The 23,698-nt window shown below is 42.3% G+C and overlaps 2 protein-coding genes across 8 annotated transcripts in view; one reads left to right on the top strand and one right to left on the bottom strand.

Moving 5' to 3' along the window:
- The window catches only part of NPSR1 (neuropeptide S receptor 1), a gene marked incomplete at both ends in the record, with an annotated part of 136,715 nt that overhangs the window by 4,712 nt on the left and 108,305 nt on the right, over positions 1 to 23,698 (bottom strand). Inside the window, 3 exon segments of the mRNA XM_079931945.1 lie at positions 1,896 to 1,953; positions 1,957 to 1,982; positions 14,811 to 14,887. Coding sequence (XP_079788071.1) covers positions 1,896 to 1,953; positions 1,957 to 1,982; positions 14,811 to 14,887 — 161 coding nt within the window.
- DPY19L1 (dpy-19 like C-mannosyltransferase 1) overlaps positions 1 to 23,698 on the top strand; it is a 242,327-nt gene that overhangs the window by 153,410 nt on the left and 65,219 nt on the right. For all 7 annotated transcript variants that reach the window (XR_013829892.1, XR_013829893.1, XR_013829894.1 and 4 more), the window contains one exon: positions 7,456 to 7,594. The gene's annotated coding sequence lies outside the window, so the exon portion shown is untranslated. The remainder of the gene's footprint in view (positions 1 to 7,455; positions 7,595 to 23,698) is intronic.

Genomic DNA, 23,698 nt, shown 5'->3' with positions numbered 1-23,698 from the left:
GAGGTTTTTCTGAAGAGGTGGTATTGTTGGAAAACAAGATGATGTGAGGGATAAGCCATGCCACCATCTGAAGGCAGAACATTACAGGTGGGAGAAACGGTGCAAGGTATGAACAAGTTGACATTTTGAAGAAATAGCAAGAAAACCGTTGTGACTGTTATAGAATAGGAAAGGGGGAGAGCAGGGGAATGGGGTTGGAGACTTGGCTGGGGGATAGATCACAGAGGCCATCTAAGACATGGGAAAAAGTAGGACTTTATTCCAATGTAATGGGAAGCTATATGTGGGTTTGCAGGGTAGTGATAGTGTCTGATTTACATTTTTAAAAAGATCACATTGGCTGCTTTGCAGGGAAGGAATAAGAGAAGATCAGCTGCAGTGTTCCAGGGAGAAGTTGGTGGGAGCTTAGACCAAAAAAATAATTGCATAGATGCTGAGAAATGGTTGAATTCGAGATCTCTTTTGTAGGTAAAGCCTCTAGGCCTTACTGATGGACTAGGTATGTGAGATGGGAGAGAAATAGAATCATGACAGACAGATGATTCTTAGGTTTTTGGTGTGGACACTGGGTGAAAGATGCTGTCATTTACTGAACTGGGGTCAATAGGAGGAAGAGTTATCTTGCAGGAGGTAGGAGAGCATGAGACTTCTGGGTTTTCATGTCGAGTATGATAAGCTTATTAGAAATTATACACGGAGATTTCAAGTAGAAATCATAGATATAATTTCCAAGCAAAGGAAGTGTTCCAAAGAAGGACGAATCAAATGTTGCTTAGAAGTCAAGTAAGGTAAAGATTGAGAATTGATACTTGGCATTTTGTTGGTTGTGGTGACCTTGATAAGGATGCCTTTACTAGAGTAATAGGAAAGAAAGCTAACAGAAATAGACTCCAGAGAATGAGAGGTGAAAAGTGGAGGAGTTCTGCTAGAAAAGAGAGTGTTAAAGAGGGTCTGTTATGGGAGAGTTTATCGAGGGAGCTATTACAGTATGCTTGTGTGCATACGATCCAGGCAAGGGAGACATCTGTGGGGGTGAGGAGATGACTGGAGAAGCAAATCTTGAGTTGGCAGGAAGGAATGGGATACAGGGCTCAAGTGAGCATTTTGGATTTAGAAAGAAGCAGAGACAGTTTATCCATGGTAATAGGAGAACAGACAGATAGAGATGCAGGTAGGTCCATGGATGTGAAGGCAGGAGAATGAGGAAGTTCTATTCTGATAGAGTATTTTCTCAGTGAAATAAGAATCAGGGTCATTAACTGAGAGGGTGGAAGGGAGAGAAAATTTTGAAGGTTTGAGAATAACAAAGAACGTACACCAATCTGACATATATTAGGTACTCTAGAAATACCTTTTTTTTTTTTTTTCCTGAGATGAGGTGACTTTATGGGTGTTAAGGGTAGAGAGAAAGGAAAAGGAAAGGGAAGACGACAGTAGGGTGGAGAGAAGATAAGGCATCCATTAGGGAAGGATTTATAGTGACCTTGACATTAACTATCCAGAAGAAATGGAATGCCACTTTTGTCTTCCTCTGGTTGATGGACTTCAGCCCTGGGGAGAGTGTGCCTTCAGGAAAGCAACTGGGTCAACGGGATGATGGTGAGCATCAGCTTCAGCTAGTTATGTCCTAATTGATTTTCTCCACATTACACACCCCAGGGCTGTGGTGGACAACAATATTCATAAAGAGAGTGATTAGAAACCAAATGTCCGCCCTTGAAGGAGGCATAGATGGACTGATTAGCTTCACATATTCTTATCTAAACAGACAAAGGTAGAAGTGCCCGTAGACAGATTTTTTAATTGTATGGGCTCTCTACCTACCAGGTTCTAGGTACAAATTTGCTTTTGGAACGTCCACACAGTTCTGCAACAAAAGGAGGGACGTTGCTTACCAAGAATGATGACAATGCTATACTTGATGGCATTGATTTTTGCCTTTGAGATGAGCCCTCAGTTGGAAATGGTGCACCGCTTTCCATCTGCAGGCACAAAAGGAGAATGGTAAAATAAATGCTGCTTCTGCCAATAGAAGCATCATAGGTTACACCCACAGTTGTCATGGGACCACTTCCATCTTCCTCACCTATGCCCAGGAAGACCCTCCTTGGACATTTTCCTAAAGATGACTCTGGGCTGGATGCTGGAAACTGCTCAGTTTGCAGCTTAATATAAAATGCAAATGCATTGGGACATCCATACTCTCTCAACAGGCTTGGCTGGATGCCCTGAATCAACTGAAGCTGGAATTAGCCATGTGACCACAGGGGGCGATGCTGAGACACCCGTCTTGTCCCTTCAGCAACCTAGGGCAAAGCGGTTTGCCTAGAATTGTTACCCCAGACTAACGTACTCATTTAACTCAGAAACCCTACTCTCGAGAAAAGCTCCAGCGGGGCTATAATAAAAACCTGTCCCAAGTAGGAGCCTGGTTATAACTTTAAGCCTATGTGGGTTGTTTGATAGTAAAACGTGAGAGGGTTAAGGATAAGGATCCACTAGAATGTAAGCTTAATGGAGACAGAGACTTTGTTGTTTCTGCATCCTCTAAACTTAGTGAATGATGAATAAATATTTGTTGAACGAGTTAATATAAACCTCTCTCTAGTCAAGAAGTAGTGGTGAAACAAATACTGATTAGGATGGGCAGAATTCAGTGCAATAATTCTTAGTAGAAGGAGTAGTTAGATGACAAATTTGGGGATGGAGATGTTGTACATAAGGTGCCTTGATGTTGTGGGAGAGTTTTTACTGTCAGGGCTTCTACCAGACCATATGGTGCCTTTGTGAAAATTGTGAAAAGGTGCCCTCTCTCTGGATATATGCAGACCTGCCCCAGGGCATACCCTCAATGAGGGAGTCATGGATAGAATGCTAGCCCCACACACCCTCAGCAGTGTGCCATTGATTAAGGCTCAAGGGGCACAACTCTAGTGGTGGCCCAGGCCAGAGGCCCACCCAGGGCACCTGAGTCATATGGGGCAGGGCGGTTATACCCTAGAGGCCAACTACTGTGCTCGCTGGTCCTCACTACATCGTTCAGATTTCACGTTTGAAGTGTATTTAAATCCTCATGGAAACTGGTGTGAAATTTACCTTTGCACTATTTATTCTACCCCCTCGCCAATCCAATCCAGTCCAACCCACCAAGCATAGCACATCTGCTAAGAGATAAGGACCGAACAAAATAGGCTAAAATACAGTTCCTCTTCTCTAGGAACTTTCAATCCAGCAGGAAAGATCACACACTCCGCACATGGCTGGGTGAGATGAGAGCGACGAAAACCAAAAACCGACTATGAACGAAGAAGTAAGCCACCCCCTTACCGTTAGGCAGAGGAGGCCGCGTGGCAGAGGCAGAGATTCCCAAGGCAGAGCCGGGGGTAGGGGCGTGGGATTGGGAAAGACGTGTGAAGCAGAGGGAACGTCCTCAGCCAAGACACGGAAACAAGAAAATGTAGGAAGCGTTTGGACCTCGGTGAGTCATCTCGCTTGGCTGGAGCCTGAGAGGACGCTGGATTTGAGAGTGGGGAGAAGAACTGAGGCCAAAGTGGGAAGACCTTGAATGTCTCCCTGAGGAGTTTGGGCTGAATTTCTGAGACAGCTACCAGCCATCGAAGCTTCTGAGTGTTTTCACAGCGGGAACACTTACTCACTGGAGAGGACAAACTGTTAGCAGGAATCATAGGAATAAGGGGCTTTTTATGTGCAATGAACTGAAATGCTAATTAGAATTGATTTTTATTTCTTAATGTCTCCCCTGGAAGGCCACTCCTAGGCACTATTAGGGCCTTCAAGTCATTCCGTGCATTTCACAGCACCACAAAACTTCAGCGGTGTAAGGAAGCAAGTGCTTCAGAAGCATTTACAGCCGTGGTTCTCAAGTGAGGGCGATATTGCCCCCTGGGTTATATTTGGAAATGTCTTTTTGCAGTACGCAGGCCTCTCACTGTTGTGGCCTCCCCCCTTGCGGAGCACAGGCTCCGGACGCGCAGGCTCAGCGGCCATGGCTTCATGGGCCCAGCCGCTCTGCGGCATGTGGGATCTTCCCAGACCAGGGCACGAACCCGTGTCCCCTGCATCGGCAGGCGGACTCTCAACCACTGCGCCACCAGGGAAGCCCTGGACACATTTTTGATTGTCACAAATGATTGGGGGTGGGTGCTACTGGCATCTAGTGGGCAGAGGCCAGGATGCTGCTAAACATCCTTCAGTACACAGAACAGCCCCTCACAAAAAAGAATTATCTAGTTCAAAACACTGATAGTGTCAAGGCTGAAAAGCCTTGATTTTCAAGGTGATATCTTGGGAAGGATACAGACTTTAGGGTCAAACCTGAATACACCCTCCAGCTCCACAACTTACTAGCGGTGTCACCTTATGCAAATTGCCTACTGTTTCTAGCCTCCGTTTCCCACTTTCAAACATGAAGCATAAAACATCAAACTCACAGAGTTATTTTGATAATTAAAATAAAATAATGTATTCAAGATGCCAAGCCCTACACTGAGAATGTCAATTCCCTTATTAGTTGGGATGAATAGGTTTTAATGGTATTTCAGGAGGTATGAGCTGCCTTTATGGAAGTGAACAGAAGATATTACCATATACATTTAGATAGGCTATTATACAATGTTATCTGTATATAGGAATTGTATACATCAAATAATTATCAGGGTGGGATTATAGCCATGGGAGGCAAGTAAAAGACAGCAGATCAGGGCTTCCCTGGTGGCGCAGTGGTTGAGAATCTGCCTGCTAATGCAGGGGACACGGGTTCGAGCCCTGGTCTGGGAGGATCCCACACGCCGCGGAACAACTAGGCCCGTGAGCCACAACTACTGAGCCTGGGCGTCTGGAGCCTGTGCTCCACAACAAGAGAGGCCACGATAGTGAGAGGCACATGCACCGCGATGAAGAGTGGCCCCTGCTTGCCACAACTAGAGAAAGCCCTCGCACAGAAACGAAGACCCAACACAGCAAAAATAAATAAATGAATTAATAAACTCCTACCCCCAACATCTTCTTTAAAAAAAAAAAAAGACAGCAGATCAAATTGTATCTTTTTGGGTTTCCCTGGTGGCGCATTGGTTAAGAATCCGCCTGCCAATGCAGGGGACACAGGTTCGAGCCCTGGTCTGGGAAGATCCCACATGTCGCGGAGCAACTAAGCCCATGCACTACAGCTACTGAGCCTGTGCTCTAGAGCCTGTGAGCCACAACTACTGAGCCCGAGTGCCACAACTACTGAAGCCCGCATGCCTAGAGCCTGTGCTTCGCACCAAGAGAACCACCTGATGAGAAGCCCACGCACCCCAACGAAGAGTAGCCCCCACTCGCTGCAACTAGAGAAAGCCCATGTGCAGCAACAAAGACCCAATGCAGCCAAAAATAGAAAAATAAATAAAATTAATAAATTTATTTTTTTTTTAAATTGTGTCTTTTCAAAGTATCTCCATTTGCTGGACTAACAGCTGGCTCCTAAACAGTATGGCTCTGAAGACTTAGTTGGTTTTTCAGAAAACTTCTCGAGAATGACATTTGTGCTCTGAAATCTGCTTAAAATGGAAACTTGCAGTACTTTCCATAGAGCAAATGGGTGACAATATAATCAACTCCTGCCCTTCGATCTCCCAATGAGATCAGTGAAAAGCATATTTAATCTGACCACTCTAGGAAATGCAAAGCCTCCAGCTCCTAAAGATGGCTCTTCAAAGTGAGCTGAGCTATAAAATCCCAGTATTCTCCTTTATTGGGAGATGAAAGGATTATTTCTACTCAGGCCATGGGGCTGAGCTGGAGCCAGAAAAGCAGTTAAATTCAGCAGTCACTGTGCATTAATAGGGGGTAGCCGAGAGGCGGTGGGTCGATTAGATTCAGGACTGAAAGCAGCATGCTGCCTTAGGCTGTCTTAGTTCAAGGATGCATCCCTAGTAGGGGCCCACGCTGGAGGGTTAGTGTCCAAGTGGCCAGTTCCTGCTCCTTACCTTCCCATGCTTCATGCCCCTTGCAGAGTCACTGGGAACCTATTTTTCTTGTGCGCTGAGCCCATGAAGGGGAACCAGTGGTATCTAGGGATTTTAAGTGAAGCAGAATTTATTCCTGGTGGGTGGAGGGGACCTACAATGGACCTACAATGAGTCCAGGTGATTTGTTTGTTAACAAGGAAGACTACCTGGTTAATATTTTAAAATAAGTATGTTTTCATATGTTGGGAACTTTATGTACTTCAGGTTTATTTTAAAAATTAAACATTTTAGCTGTTATGCCTGATTGCCTGATTTCTAAAATTTTTAAACTTAAAATTCATTTTCAATTTCTGATCATTGATGACTTCTTTATCTACGAATATAACCTGAATGTTAACTATTTTTAGCATGTTATGTCTCATCTGCTTAGCTGCAGGACTTTGGCCACTTCCTTTTGTTTTTTATAGGAGGTCATAGCTAGATAGGAGGAGGTATGACCTAACTTACCTAACTCACAGCCTTTTCTGTTCCTCAGCGCCTCAGCTCAGGCAGAACCAGGAACCCTGACAGACCTAAAATAATTGTGGCAGAGACAGGTTAGCTATACACCAAATCCTTTCTTTGCCCCCGGGGCACACAGAGAGACAACATTTCCCAGTCTCCCTTTCAGCAGGGGGTAGTCATGTGACTAAGTTCTGCCTCTAGGAACATGGGAAGAATCCATATGTACCATTCCCAGGCCTGGCTCAGATAAACCCCCTGAGTAATCCTTGACTCTCTCTTCCCCCCTCCCCAGACTGCTGGATGCTGATGCTAAGCAATACCTTAGCAGCCATCTGATAAGAGTGGCAGAATCTCCATCTGCTTGAGTTTCTGAATGACTGTGTATCCATCCCTTTGACCTTTACTGTTAATTGGACTTTAATTGAACAAGAAACAAACTTCTATTTTAAGGCTACTGTATTTGGGGGTTTCTCTGGTATAGCTGCTAGAGTTTCCTTAACTAAAGCAGAGATTGGTGCTTCATGTGCAGCGCTGTCATAACACAAACCTAAAACATGTGGCATTGGCCTAGTGAGCAGGCAGCAGGTCATAAGGAAACTGATAGGGAAAGCTGGGACACTACAGATGCATTGGATAGAACTGTTATATGTGATGCTTTGGAAGGCAGATTGTGTGCCTACTGAGACTGGACCCCCAGGGAGGGGACAAGGGTGGTGTGGAGTTAGGACTCTCCAGAGAAACAGAACCAATAGGATATATATATGTGGAAATTTGTAATAGAAATTGACTCATGCAGTTATGGAGGCTGAGAAATCCCATAATCTGCTGTCTGCAAGCTGGAGAACCAGGAAAGCTGGTGGTATAATTCAGCCCAAATCCAAAGGCATTTTCATGGGAGAAATACCAGGGGAGATGATGGTATAAGTCTAAGTCCAAATGCTGGAGAAACAGGCAACCAATGGTGTAAATCTCTAAATCCTAGTCTGAAGTCCCAAGAACCAGAAATGCTGATGCACGAGAGCAGGACAAGATGGATGGCCCAGCTCGAGCAAATTTACACTTCCTTTGCCTTTTTATTCTCTTCAAGCCTTCAGTGAATTGGATGATTCTCACTGGCATTGGTAAGGACAATCTTCTTTACTTAGTCTACAGATTCAAATGCTTCCAGGAATGTACTCCAGACACACCTAGAAATAATGTTTTGCCAGCTGTCTGTCTAGGGCAATCAAGTTGACACAAAATTAACTACCATAGTTGATAAACAGAATGTTAATAGTGTGTGTTGATTGCCACCAGCTGTGTTTAGCAAAGTATTAGAAAAAAGAGATGAACTCAGACAAAAGTTGGTTGGTTTATGAACAAAAATGAAAGGAAGTTAAAAGTATGTCCTAAAATTTGGGATCTTGTAGAGTTGCAAGGGTCAATTGCTCCTAGCCCCTCGTGGCACCAGCTGTATACTTTGCGTGGCCGGGTACAAAATGAAAATGCGAATGTGTATAGCTTCTGAGTGTGCAGGTCTTGTGCCGATGAAGCCTGAACCCAAATTCAGTTATTACAGTGAGGAGTTTAAACCAGCAATGAGGGGAAGACCAGACTAAGGATGTGGCCTCCCACCTATTGTTTCAGATGGCTTCAAGCTAGCTTCTATTCAGATAGGGGAAAGGGATTGGATGAGGAAGCAAAGAAACAAGTCAGACCTGAGAATTATTTTCAGAAAGACTTTTTGAATATGGTGATTGCTGGCATGTGAAACTGACTGGAAGCAAATAAATCAGAAGTCTACTGAGTTTTTTAGGAGTGATATTGCCAGATGAACCATGAGGTTTATATCTTTGTCAATACTTAGAAATAACAGACTTCAAATTTTTTACCAGTCCTGTGAGTGGAAAATTGTATCTAATTGAAGTTTAAATGCACACTTTCCTGATTTATCAATGAGGTTGAGAATCTTATTTTTGGCTGTTTCTCTTTTCCCTCCTGTGAAATGTCTGTTTGTGCCTTGCTCATTTTTCTTCTATTTATCTTTTTAAAAAATATATTTGATTGATTTTTAGGAGTTCTTCATACATTCTTCATACATTTTCCCAGATTACGTGTTGCAAATAGCTTCTCCCACCTTTTGGCTTGACTTTTAAATATAAATAGAGTCAAATTTATCCATCAATTTTTTGGTTTAATGTACCTTGTATCTTGTATCTCGTTTAAGAATTCCTTTATTCTAATGTCATAAAAATAACACCCTACATTTTCTTTAAAAATTTTTTAAAGTCTTACATTTCACATTTAAGTCTATAACTTCCTGGAATGTAATTTTGCCTAAGAATTAAGGTGAAGTTCCAATTTCATTTCTTTCCCTATGATCTTCTGACATGTAGCAAGTTCTCATATATGTGTAGGTCTATTTGGGGGCTGTTTTATTTTCCATTTTTCTATTGAATTGTGTCAATACCATACTCTATTAATCATTCTAACTTTATGATAAATCAATATTTGGTTCAGTAAACCTCTACTACCTTGTTCTACTTCTCCAGAACTGTCTTCATGGCTTTTTCTTGGTACTTGAAATTTCCATGTATGTTTTTAAATTGGCTTGTCAAGCTCAGTAAAATGTCCCATTTCAGTTTTGATTGGAACTGCATTAATCTGTAGATCATTTGAGGAGAATTGACATCTTTATGGTACTGAATCTTACTATCCACGAACATGCTATAAGTGTCATTTATTTATATATGTATATATTTTTCATAAAGTTCTTTATGTCTTTTGCTGATGGTGTTGATTGCAAAGAAGCCATTTTACTCTCATGTACTGATGAAGAAAGGTACTTAATGAGCTTATTTCAAGTTCATTTAGTTAGAGGTGAACAGGACTCTAACCCACTTCCTAATCCAAAAATTTTTCTTCACCTCTTTCTGCCCCATTTAATTGGAAACGTGTACTTTGGATATAGCATGGATCACATCACATCTTCCAAGTCATAATGGACAGACTCAGTTATATCAGATATCTTATACTTCATATATTTCATGGGTGCACCTCCCCCATCTCCTGCCCCCATGCGATAAATGTTCTGTTTTATAGGAGTAAACACCCCTGGGCATCAAGAGCAAGCTCATTTATGAAAGATAACCTACGGAATTGGAAACCTCATATTCTCTACCTCTCGCCTTCCACGCACTTGTTTTTGGGAAAGTCTGTAGATCATTTATTAAATAGTTCTTTCCTTTCCTTTCTGTCAGCCTTTGAGGGGGAGAAATAGACATACTTGCCAGAAAGAAGAGTGATTCTTAAACTTGAATTTTGCAGCCTGTGTTTACAAAGTGAGCTTCTGTTCACGCTAATCATTGCTTATGTCCCCTCATTGATGAGCAGTAATCCTGGGGTACTAACACCACTGGAGATCCTACTTACCAGCCAACTCCAGAGCTACTTGGCTGTAATGACAGATAGAAAACCAAGTGAGTTCTGCTTATGAATAAGATGTAGAGAGTATACAGGCTTTTGAAACCACCATCTGCCTGCTCCTCATTCCAGAAAGGGGTCAGTGATGCTGATATAAAGATACAGACAACTAAAACATAGGTGTGATGGACATATAAACTTTATTAAAGAATAAAAACTGACTGTAGCCATTTCCACCTCTGGGGAGGAGTAATGGCATACTGTGTATCAGTGGGAAAATGGATCTCTATGTGGCTTTGTAGTATCTCAGGGACTAGAGGATGGGGGAAACCCAAGAGTGCAGGGACTGGAAAATCAAGTAGCAGTGAGAAATGGGGCACTCTGGAGAGAGACAGGGGCCCAACCACAATGGTGAAAGTCCTGCTGAGAAAAAAGGGGTGGGAGATACCCCGGGTGGTGGGGTAGCTGACAGAATGTGGAAACTTTTCATCACCTCAAACCTAAGGAAAATAAGGTGAATTCCATGGTTCGTTGGACCAGGATCAGAGGGAACAGAAGAGCTGTTGGAGGTGAGACAGTGGGGTAAGAACTCAGAGGGACAGGGAGAGAGGACACAGCAGTCTCCTGGAACCTGCAGAAATCACAGGACAAGGGTTTAAAGCAATCTGATTTAAATCTGAAAGTACAGGAAGAGCTCAGCCTACTTAAACAAAATTAGGTCACCTTTTAGATTTTTAAATATATCAAAACAAAACACTTCGGGAGGTGACTCTGGAATAGTGCTCTGAAGGCCAAGCACAGCAGGGAGGCTGGTGAAAGACAGCCATGCCAACAATCCTGTTTGGGTTTTTTAATTAAAAAAATGGTTGGTTTGGTTTCTTTTAGTTTGAACTCTTTTTTCAGTCATTCACCACCTTCCTTTCTGTCATGTCCTTCTTCCTGAGAGGGAGCTTGATGTAGAGGAGAAAACATAGGCTTTCTAGCCAATCATATGTGCATTTGAATCCTGCTGTGTCATGCGCTACCTATGAAAACAAGCAAATTGCTTTACCCTCGAGCCTGTCTTCCATGTGCAAAAGATAGATGATAATATCACCTTTCAGGGTTCTGTAAGGATTCAGGGAGGTAAAGTATGGAAAGGACCCAGAAGTGGCTGACAGTAAGTGCTCTGTCTGTCCCTCTGTCTTGTCAGTCTGTGTTGACAGACTGAACAAACAAATGGATGGTGGCCAGATCATATTTAAGATGGAACTCTGACCCACACTCTGTAGCAACCAGCCCAGGAAACCAACCCATTATCTACAGTAACCAGACCAGGAAGCCAATCTGCTATGTGCAACTCAGACTTGGAGGAAGTCAGACCACTGTCTCTATCTCACAGTCCATAAGCCAAATAAGAATACCTGTAACAGTCTACCCCAAATAGCCAAGACTTGATAAATGACTGACAGCTTCTATAATATTTGCCCCTGTTTTTTACTTAAAGCCATCCTGAGAAAGCCAAATACACACCCCTAACACATCACACAGGATGCCATGCTTCTAGTCAGCACACTTACAGCTTCCACATGCCAACAGCCACCAATCAGGACGTCCTGGAGACTTTCTCACTCCACTGCCTGCTTTTGTATTTCTGCCAAGAGGCAAGTGATGGTGGCTGACTCCGTTGCTATAGCAAGCTTTGAAAAAATAGCTTTTGTCTATTCTCATTTGGTCAGTCTTTGTTTTTTTCCACCATCTCTTTTTTTTTCCTGACTCTTCCCCTGTTATGGACTGAATTTTTGTGTCCCCACAAAATTCATAGGTTGAAGCCCTAATCCCCAATGTGATGGTATTTGGAGATGGGGCCTTTGGGAAATAGAGTTAGATGAGATCACGAGAGCAGGAACCCTACAATGGGATTAGTGCCCTTATAAGAAGAGACATTAGAAAGATTTCTCTGTCTCTCTCCTCTCTGCCATGTGAGGAGATAGCAAGAAGGCAGCAGCGGACATCTGCAATCCAAGAAGAGAGCTCTTACCAGGAACAGAACTGGCTGGTACCTTGATCTTGGATTTCGAGTCTCTAAAACTGTGATAAAATAATTTGTTCTTTAAGCCACTCACTGTGGTATATTGTTGTGGTGCCTGAGCATACTAAAACATCCTCCTTTTCCCCATGCATCCTTCCAACCCAAAGCTCTGGACCTTCCAAAGCCTTCTGGTCACACTACACTTGATCTGTTCACCATCACACTAGGGTCATGCACTCTGTTAAGTGACAACTCACTTGAAAAGCTCCCCAGGCAATGATATATCTATACAGATATGTATAATTTAAAAATTAATATGATTTCCATTTGTAAAAGATAGATGATAATTTTTACAAAATGAATATATGTATACAGTCTCAGCGTTAGACCTCTCAGTGTCCAAGCACACACAAAAATAAATAAATAAAAGAAGAAAATAAAAGTCAACTAAGATTCTACCACTCAGAGTTAATCACTATAACATTTAGTACTTGTCCTCCCTGACATTTTCTATCTATCTGTCCATCCAGCTATCATCTATCTGTACATGCACTTATATATTCTATTGTATATTATATATTCACACATTTATAAAGGCAACACCATACAGCTTTCTCCATCTTAATCTAATACATCGTAAACATCTTTCTAAGGCAATAAGCATACTATACAATAATTTTTAGAGCTGTAGTATTTCATTGTATGGCTGTATAATTAATGTACTTAATCCCTCATTGTAGGATGTTCATACCTTTTTCAATTTTTCCTGATTATAAACAATAATTTGTATATTTTCTTTTCTTTCCCTTAATCAGAAGTTTATTTCCTTATAGCATATAAGGTAGCAATCATGTGTTTTTTTTTATTTATTTACCTATCCATCTATTTCAAAATAGTTGGTTAGTTTTCTCAACAACACTAATTTTCAAACAATCTCTATTTTCCTATCAGTCTGAACTACTTCATCATACCCTAAATACCTTAGGTTTCCTTTAGAGCTTCTGTCCTGTTCTATTCCCCCTTTCATGTAATTCTATGATTGTTCAACAACTATTTGGTGTATTTCTTTGATATCTGATATAGGAAGGATGCCTTCATCCATCTTTTTTTTTCAGATAAATATTCTGATCTTTGACCATCGCCAGCCACCCACAGAGAATAAAATGAATGCATTTGTGTTTATCCCCTCTGATTACTCTTGTTCTTTTAGAAGAACCAGAGTGCAAAGACTAGACCAGCATGAGGGAGGCACAAAGATCTGTGCTGAGCCACAAGCAAATGATAGATTCTTCATGGGTAGAAAATTTCCCAGCAGCCTGTGAACACCTCTGGGTTATACTCGTCACTCAGAGTGGAAGTCAGCTGCCTGTGACAGTGTCTCCTATTAGACCAGAGGCTGTCAAACATGGATCCACATTAAGATCATCCAAAGAGCTTTTCCAAAGTAATGATGCCCAGACCCCACCCCAGATGAAGTAAATCAGAATCTCTCAGGCAGCAGTTTCTGGGTACTGGTGCATTTGAAAAGCTCCCTGGGAAACACTCTTGTGCAGCTAGGGCTGAGACCCAGTGCACAAGACTGTAGGCTTCCTATAGTCAAGATCCATGCTATTTACTCCTTGGCATTCATGGTCCTTTGGACCACTCCTGACACGTGTTGGAACACAGCAGAATTGAACTGAATTCAGCTGAAGACACCAAGACTTATACATCTCTACTAATTCTCCTAGGGAAAGGGATACAGATTATTAGTGCTCAATAATGAACCTCTTAACTTTCTCTCAGTAACACTAAAAGAAGTAGCTTCGATGTGGAGGAAAACGAGCTCTGTCTTCGTCCAGTAAAGGTAACAGCTGAAAGTCTGAAAAGAGGAAGACTTAGAGAGAATCTAATCTGTCCCCTCATTTTAACCCCTTGGAGTCCAGAGAGGTTAAATGACTTTGCAAAGGTGGCACAGCTCTTAGTGGCACATCTGGAACAGAAACGAGCACTTCTTACTCCAGGGATCGGTGTTATACCTTGCTGCCCTTGTGTGAGCCTATGTGGGTGAGTATGTATATGTGTGTGCATATGGGCGTGTAAGTGTGTGTGTGTGTATGTGAGACTGGGTGTTTCAGTGTGTGCGTTTGTGTGTGTACATGGAATGGGAGGAGGTGTGGAAGCTCCATGGGAGCAGAGCTGGTCCCCTCCTTCAGAACTAGTCGCATTAAAGTAACTAGACACCCAGGAACACTTTCTCTTTTCTTTCGGGCACGTTGGTTTGCTGTGTTCTCTCCAGGTTGTCCTCAGAGGCCCAGCAATGTCTGCCTGGGAAGCAGGATGGCGTTCCAAGTCTCAGCACCTATTGTGTAGGCGGTGCTCAGCATTAAGGTTTGCTGAAGCGGGATTTGGGGAAGGGTTGTAGCTGGCAGCCTCGGGCTCATTCTGCTGTGCGGTGGTGTGCTGGGACAGTGGGGAAGGCATGAACCATGCCTTGACTGTCCTAGGGTCCAGGACTGTTCTGTGGATAGACAGCAGTTTTCTTGTAGAATGTAAGCCAAGTAGAAATGTTTGTCCTCATGTTTTGCTGAATGTGCGGCTTCCTCCCTGCACTGTCCTCTCTTTTCATCCCAGAGTCCTCCAGGAGGCCTCTCTGCCAGACCTGCCAGACTAGGGTGACCCTCAGATCCTGGCTCAAAGGCTGCTCTGAAGGACTCTGCTGGCACAACTTGGCCAGGCCCAAAGTCCTCCTTCCTCAGTTTTTAGGGAAGCCACGTGGAGAAAGCAGAGCCTGCCGGGGACAGCCTTTGGGGGTCTGACCTGCCAGCTGGGCCCTGATATAACAGAGCAGGCTTGTTATAAAACCCAAGCTCACATTTGCTAGAGGAAAACCTGTACAGAAGCAAAATTAGCTAAGAGTTGGGTAATGCAGATGAGAGACTTACCTGAGCAGCTGGAAATCGCTGTCTCATGGGCTTTGCTTTTGACCCAAATCATTCTGATCACAATGGCATAGATGACACTGCGGAAAGGACCAAAGATACTATAAAATGTCTGGTGGGTCCATACTGTGAAGACCACTCCGAGTTTCCTGAGTGTGAGGTGTGGAGTCAGGGGTCTCTGAACCACGGTCTGCCCACCTCTGTAGAATCACAGTAGATGGCAGCTCCTTCTTTTTTTTTAAGCCAGGAGGCTTGGACCTGGTGAATTTAACTGATTTCTCCAAGATAACTCATGTGGTCAGAGGTATAGCTTAGACTGGAATCAAAACACAGGGTTTGGGGTCAGAAAGATTTAGATTTGTAACCAGCTCTACTACTTGCTGGTTATATGACCTTGATTTTAGATAGGCTTTCATGTGCCTCCATGATTCCCGCCTCTAGTGTTCACATCACTGTGTCATCCTCTCCCCTTGAGGGTGGCTGGACCTGTGACTTGCTTCTAATCAATGCATTGGGGTGAAAGTGATGGGATGTCTGTGATTACATAATTGTGTAGCACCTGTCTTGCTAGTGTCTCTCTGTATTCCTAGCTTTGAAAAAGCAAGTTGCTGTGAGTCCTACAGCCCCAGGAAATCAATTCCGCCAGGAGCCCAGGGGAGCTTGGAGGAAGATCCTTCCTCAGTTGAGCCTCTGATGACACCCCAGCCTTGGCAGACACCTTGATGGCTGCCTTGCCTAAGCAGAGGACCCAGTTAACTGTCCAGACTCATGACCCACAGAAACTGTGAGATAATAAGTATATATTTTAAGTCACCAGGTTCATGATAATATGTTACCCAACAATACATAGCTAATACACTGAGCGAAATAGGAGGAATGTTTGTGTCCCTCTCCTCTCCCAATTTACATGTTGAAATCCTAATGCCCAATGTGATGGTATAAGGAGGTGAGGCCTTTGGGAGGTGCTTAGATCATAAGGAGGGTGAAGTCCTCATGAATGGGATTAGTGCCTTTATAAGAGGAGACCCCACAGAACTTTCTTGACCCTTCTGCCATGTGAGGCTACAAGGAGAAGTCTGCAACCTGGAGGACAGCCCTCACCCAAATGTACTGGCAGATCTGATCTGTACTGATCTCAGATGTACTGTACTGATCTCAGATGTACTGTACTGATCTCAGATGTACTGTACTGATCTCAGACTTCCAGCCTCCAGAACTGTGAGAAATACAGTTGTGCTGTTTAGAAGTCACCTACTCTGTGATATTTTGTTATAGCAGCCCGAACCCACTAAGACACTGGGCCTCAGTTGAGACTGTCAAATCGAGGTAGTAGTACAAACCTCTTAAGAGGTTTATAGGGATCAAATGTGACAGCATTTAAAGTGCTATGCACGGGCTTGAAAAGTAGCAGAGGCTCAATAAATGCCATTTTCTTTCGTCTCTTTCTTCCCCAATTTTCACATAATATCACACCTACCTTTACATGATATAATCTGTACCTAAAAGGGAAAAAAGTGTTAATGACTCAAAAGCATTAGCAAATTTTGTATCCTTTGTTCCCTTTGATAAATGTAAACATGCATGCCTTTAATTAGCTATTTGACATTTCTAATTTATTAAGAACCTTGACTAAAAACTTTGAGACAAAGCACTTCTTCAGTTTAAAACTGCACCAACTTCCCTCTTGAGAATCACTTGGTTGAAAAAAAATCAGAGTTCTATTTTGCAGTAGCTGACAAAGCACTAATTGCTTTTAATGATCTTTAGAATATACTTCAATTAATGGCTGTGGTAAAACCCTCCTTATTGATTTTCCCCTGCTCAGAGAACCCCTCTGAGTGTTCCAGGAAAGCTCGGGGCCTTTTTGGAGCATCCTCACTCCTTCTCATATACCTGCCCAGGGACTTTCCTGGAAATTGTTTGTCTACATTAAAGAAAAAATGAGAAAGAAAACTGCTAATGAGTCTATTCTTTACCCTAAGTTGAATATTTGTTAGAGGAGGGAAACTTTTTCCCAGGTAAATGAAATACAAGGAAAGGTTACAACCACCATCAAGCATTAATTGTGTACTACAATTGCAACCCCAGGGCTTAACTGATCAATAATTCAAATACTTATTGACCATCAGCCATATGTACAATGGAAAATTAAGAAAGATTTTATGTGTTAGGGGTTTGGGCTTTAGTCACCCCCACCTCGTCTCCTTAGGATCAGTCAGGCAGGTGGAAAGCCAGTACCAGCTTTACTGTTAGCCAGGAAAACTAATAAGTAAGATGCCTCTTTAGCTTATTCCCCAAATCCAGCCACTTCTCAGGGTGTAACAGTCATGCGTCAGAGAGCACTCTGAATACATTCATTTCCTTCTTCTTGCTGATTTCTTTCACCTAATTAGTCAACAAGTTCTATGGACTGTCCTTCAAAATGTCTCCATCACCTGTACCCTCCTCTCCGTTCCTGCTCTTCACTATCACTTCGGACCCTTATGATCTCTTTTTGTTTAATATTGATATTTTGATGATATTTTTATTGTGGTAAAATAAACATAACATAAAATTTACCATTTAATCCATTTTTAAGTGTATAGTTCGGTGGCATTAAGCACACTGACATTGCTCTGCAGCTGTCACCATCATCCATCCCCAGAACTTTCTCATCTTCCGCAACTGAAACTCTGTACCCATTAAACACAGAAGTGTGCATTACTTCACAAATTAATGTGTCATCCTTATGCAGGGGCCATACCAATCTTCTCTGTATCATTCTAATTTTAGTATACATGCTGACAAAGCAAGCACCCCTTATAATCTCTTGCCTGATTATTTGCCATAGTCTTCTAAACACCTCCACTCTGCTAGCATCTTGAATGCCCACACCTCCCGCCATCAGAACTGGAGCTCTGGGACAGAGCATCATTCCCTGGCTTAAAAACCCTCCAGTGCCTCCACTTTCCTATAAGATGGTATCCAGTCTCTCAAGCAGGGCACCCAAAGTCTCCCACAATCTGTCTCTGCTTTCTTCATCTCTATGATTATCATCCTGCCTCCCTCCCTCCCCACTGTCTCTCAACACATTTTTTCCATGTGGGCAACAGGAGAAACCAACTAACCTAACCCCGATTCCATGCTTAGTATGTGGTTGACTTTGGGTGAATGTGAGATCCAAGGTCTTCCATTTCTCTGTGTTTGCTTTCCTTTCTTCCTGAAAATACATTCTTTTTTTTTTTTTTTTAGCCCATTCTCTATATATCACTTTGCTGTGAAACCTTTCTGAGCTGCCTCTGTTCCTCAGTGACAGTTCGCTCCCCCTTCCTTGGGGCTTCCATGCTGGTGTAACACTAGGCACGCTGAATTTTGTCTATGGCAGTTGTATCTTAAAGGTCAAGCAGACCTAGAAATAGCCCATTCTCAGAAACAGAGCTGAGGAATAGCACCTCCATTCTTTTGGGTCAACTTCTTCCATGTCTTTTCTTTATCTCCACTCCCTCAGCAGTTGTTGCTTTTCTTCAAGTTTCTTAGAAATCTGAAAACCTAAGGGTCACTAAGATTGAGTAAAATACCTCTTCCCTGCAACTGGCTGGTTTATTTCTTGATTTTATGGAAGACAGTCCAGACACAGACCCGTTTTCCTTCATTACCTTCATGAAGGCAGCTCCTGGCGGTGGGAGAGTGAGGGAGTCTAAGCCAGAGGAAGACCTTTCAAGTGGCATTAAGTACTTAAGTGGATGCCTGAGGCCAGTTCCTGAGTCTTGCTTCTGGATTGTGTATGAGGAGCGTCAGGAAACAGAACAAAAATTCTCTCTGTCCTCAAGACACACGGAGAGCATTCCACTCAGACCAAAAGTGTCCCTTTCACAAACGCTGCAGGACTCAGCACAGGCCTGGGGACTTGAAGGCCCATCACAGTCTTGGAGCCACAGGCTCCATCTCTGCCTGCATCTTTGCCTCATTTTGGGGCCTGAGGATGATGTCCAGTTGTGCTCTGAAGTTCTCATTAGAGGCCAAGCATAGGGAGGGGGTGTAGGGGGAGCGGATGCTTCACTTAGCACAGTCCTTTTTACTCTTCTCCTAGCAGGGGCTTAAGGATGCTCCCTGACCAAAAGCGTCTCTCCCCTTTATTAGTTAATTTCACTAATACTAATGCTATGAAGATAAAATATAGGGAGATACAAGAGTATATAATAGAAGGCTTGTTCTGGGGATCATGGAAGCCTTCCCAGAGGAGGTGAAATTTCAGCTAAGATCTGAAGGATAAAATTGATTTTTTAAATGCAAAAGAGGATGATCACTCAGGCAGAGGGAACAGCATGTGCAAAGTTGCTGAAACAGGAGGGATCATGTGCATTTGAAGAACTTAGGGAAGGCCAGCATGGCTGAAGCATGGTGAGTAAGGCAGCTTGTGTGCCTTAAGATAAGGATGGAGAGTGAGGCAAGAACCAAATCACACATGGCCTTTAGTGCAGGGTTAGAGGTCTTGGACTTTATCCTGAAACAATGGAAATCCACTGAATGGCTCTAAATAGGAAAGTAAAATGATTGATTAACATGTTTTTTTAAAGATCAGACATTGTTAAGCGTGTATAATTTGTTTCTATACATGTGTATATGCTGGTATATGAATTGAACAGTCCTGGAAGGGTATATAGTAGGGGTCCCCAACCACCGGGCCGTGGACCGGTAGTGGTGCATGACCTGTTAGGAGCCAGGCCACACGGTAGGAGGTGAGCGGCAGGTGAGGGAGTGAAGCTTCATCTGCCGCTCCCCATCGCTCGCAATTCCGCCCAAACCAGCCCCTCCCTTCCCATTCCCCCATCCCCCCCACCCCCGCCCGTGGAAAAATTGCCTTCCACAAAACTGGTGCCTGGTGCCAAAAAGGTTGGAAACCGCTGGTATATAAGAAATTCTTAACAGTGCTACTTCTGAGGAGGGGGACAGGGCAGAAGTGGAAGGAAGATTTTTATTTTTCATTTCATACTCTGTTGTTGCTTCGAATGGGGAAATCTTTCCAAAAGCTCTTCAGAGAGCTCACATTTCATTGGCTAGAATTGGATGACGTGGCCGTTCCTGAACCATTCACATGCCGAGGGGAGGGGTTGCCATGGGTGGCTTAGAGTGGAATGGATATGGGAAATTCAAACACAAGCATCTACCATAACCTGGCAGGCTAGTGATATTGGCTTTTTCAAAAGACCTAACTCTTGCCACCCCTCAGGTAAAAATATATAGGATGTCACTTCCTTGACCGATGCGATGGGTCATCCGACCTTGGCCCTGGACTTCATGTCATGGACAGTGCTGGCTAGGATCTTGGGCCCTTTTACCCACCATGGCCTTGTAGTCCATAGAACTGTACTGACCTCAGCTTGGGGCTTTCCCACGGTCTGTTCCCCTTTCCCCAAGCAAAATAAGATGGATTTTTTTTTCGTGTAACGTAAATCAGTACTCCATGACAAGTGTGCTTTCTTCCTCTTATTCCTTTGCAATTGTCGGCTCTGGATCTTTTAAGCCTCTGCCTTTGTCTCACAGAGTAAAAATGATAGGAGAATGAGAAATCAATTAGGTAGCAAGAAAATAACCATAGCTAAAGTAAAGCAATTACACCAGGGCTAAAAACCTTTCCCAGCAACAGTTAGACAGTTGTGTCAAGTAAATTTTGAAACAACAGGAGTTGTGTTGACCCAGAAAAACAGTGTATTGCCTTTATTGTCAGTCACTGTGGTTTCAAGTCTTGGCAGCCTGATTTAATTAATGACAGAACAGCTAAATCTTTATCCATACACAGCTCTCATGACAGTTTGCCACTGACAATACAACTCCTTCCTTCCTCTCTTTCCCTCCCTCTCTGCCTTTCTTCCTTCCTTCTTTCCTTTCACATATATTTATGGAGTATCTACCATATGCCAGAAGCTGATCTAGGCACTAAATAACCAGAAATGTACATACTAGGGGTGTGTGTGTCTGTGTGTGTGAGAGAGTGAGAGAGAGAGATGGAGTGACATGACACTTCTGTCTGATTGATGAAGTTCTTCAGTCAGGTCTGCATTGTTTATTTAATCAAACATTTATGAAGTGTACGTTATGTGCTGGGTTTGGAGTCTAGAGATTAAGAGACAAGAGTCCATGTACTCAAGAAATGTAGCCACACTAGCAGGCAATGACTCTCCCGTGAAGCCTTAATGGCAACATGGACAAGCTGAGGCGGGATGCGGCCTAGGATTGGCAGGGGCAGCTCCATGTGGGGTTTGGTATTTGAGATGAGACAGAAAGAATGTGAATCATTTTGCCAGAAGCAAGGCAGGGTGAGACTGGAGGAGTGCTCAGGCATAAGGAATGATGTGCACAAAAGCCCAGGGGTGAGAGGAGTGTGGGGTGTCCCGGAAACAAGAGATGGCTTGTTCTGGCTGCAGTAGTGGGTGCAAGGAGAGTGTGTGAGCAACTTCTCCAGGAATAGCCACGGAATCTGAAAAGGACCAGCGATCTGTCTTAGCAGATATTAAATGTATATAAAGCTACAGTAATGAAAACAATGTGGTGTTAGGGGCAGAAAAACCACTAATTTAGTTATTTGTGTGTTTTCTCCTTTTCTTAATTATGTCAATCACTACAAACTGGAAACAAAATGAAACCATATTCAAAGTGAAGAAACAAACGACAAACTAGGGAAATTTTTGCAATATATTAAAAAAGAAAAAGGTTATTGCATAAAGAATTCTCTAAAGATAGAGAATAGAGAAAATAAAAACAGAATAAAGTGAAGGGAATAGAAAGCTCAGAAACAATAAGAGCGTTTATAATATAAATATGCATATGATAAAATTACCATTTCATACCGTAGAGAAAAGATAAATCATTCAGTAAGTGATATTGGAACAAATGACCCAGCACTAAAAAAAAAAAAAAAAATTTAACTTAGATCTCTAATTCATATTACATAAAAATCAAATTAAACATCAAAATCAAATATTTTAAGGTGATATTTTTAACATGCTCTCAACACTGAAATTATTTTCAAATAATTAAAATTATAAATCATTAAAAAGTTAAAGTATAGATAAGTTTGTGAAGGGACAATTTCCTAAGAAAGAAAAGAAATGAAAAAAATGTAAAGAAAATTGTGTGTCGATGTGAATATACTAAAATATAAAATGCTTATATATTACAGAAAAGCCATATACATTTCATTCATATTTTCACATGCATTTATATAAAGTTTTGCAAAGTGCTTTCCTATGATTCTTTTTTTAAATCGAGTCATTTGACTTTCTAATTTAGGTATTCATGATTTCTCTCCTTAATTATGTCACTCTTATTAACTGAAAGCAAAATAAAATCACATTCAAAATAAAAAGGCAAACTAGGGACAAACTAGGGAAATATCCTAATCATATAAAAACAGGAAAAGTTTTTATATAAAAAATATCTCTAAAGACAGAGAATAGAGAAAATAAAATAAAATGGAGAAAAACGGGTAAAAGAATACGAATAGGTAATTTACTTAAAAAACAAAAATAATAACGAACATACAAAATGTGTTCAACCTCATCTGTGATGAACGAAATGCGAATTAAAACAATAGTATATATGTATTTTTGCCTATCAATTTGGAAAGAATATACATATATATGTATATATACATATATGTATATATATGTATGTACATATATGTATATATATATGTATATATGTATCACGCATGAGGGACAATAAAGCATGAGGCATGGTTAATAAAGAGCATGAACACCTTATCTGTGTTGTTTCTTTTGTCTACTCAGTCTTGGAATTAAGAATTTAACCTTATCTGAAAGAGTCACTAGCAACAGAATCAAGCTCAGGGTAACAAAGTGTGATTAAGAAAAACAACAACAAAAAAAAAGAGTTGAGCTTTAGCTCTGAGAGAGATGAAATTATAGCAACTTATCCCTCAACTAGCTGGCAAACAAATTCTTCACAAAACTCCATCTGGGCCTGGTCTTGGTTCAAGAAGCGGGGAGTTGCTATGCTGCATCCCCCAGAGAGAAGCTTTCTCTCCTGCAGAAGCCTGACCATGGAAGAGGAAGAGGGAAGATGATGACTGAGTAGGTAGGAAATGCTTCAGGGAAGCTCAAGGACAGACAGAGCAAGGTCACTTTGAATTTTCATGGTTCTACCCCAGCTGGAAGCAAGGAGCAAGGAGCAGGGTTTACTGAGGCCTTTGTTTTGTCTGACAAGGGCTGAGTGATTTTGAAATCATCCCCTTTAATCATTAAATTAGACTTTGCATTTTCCAAAGACACTACAAAAATGCACAAGTTGGGCGGTAGGCAAGTTGGAGGAAAAGAAGAGGCAGCTCGAATTAATGGGGGAAATTTCAGACAGTGAAAGCCCCGCATGAGGAATTTGGCCAGACAGCACGTTGGGAGCCTGTGGTTCATGGCTGCATCTGCCCTGCTGAGCAGGGGTTTTGACTGATTTCAGGAGCTGATGGGAAATTAATCAGGAGAGAAGCTGGGACATTTGCTGCCACCGAAATCGATGTGTCAGTTGCCTGTGACGTCATGAGTCACTTCTTTCCAAATACTTTCTTACCGCTGCAACTGGCCTCTTTCCTCTTCCATGGGCTTCTTTTAATGTGGCTGTTACTTACCTTTGATTGATTGTCTAAATAACCTTCATCTTCCCTTCAGGCTTCCCCCCAGATTCAGCTTGGTGGAGAGGAGAGCAGTAAGTTGAAATACAATATAGATGTTAACTTGTAGATTCAGCAGAGATGACTGGACAATATCCAATCTCAGTAAGGCTGAGGGGCTAACAGTGGGAATCACTCTGCTCCTGTCCAGCTCAACCTCTGCTGCTGATGGAGAGCAAGTCATTTTGCTTCTTTTAGCCCTAAGTCTACTCGTGAAAAGTTTAGGGGC

This window comes from Stenella coeruleoalba, assembly GCF_951394435.1.
Source record: "Stenella coeruleoalba genome assembly, chromosome: 9".
In the NCBI taxonomy this organism is placed as follows: Eukaryota; Metazoa; Chordata; class Mammalia; order Artiodactyla; family Delphinidae; genus Stenella; species Stenella coeruleoalba.
This window is presented reverse-complemented; position numbering and strand designations above follow the sequence as displayed.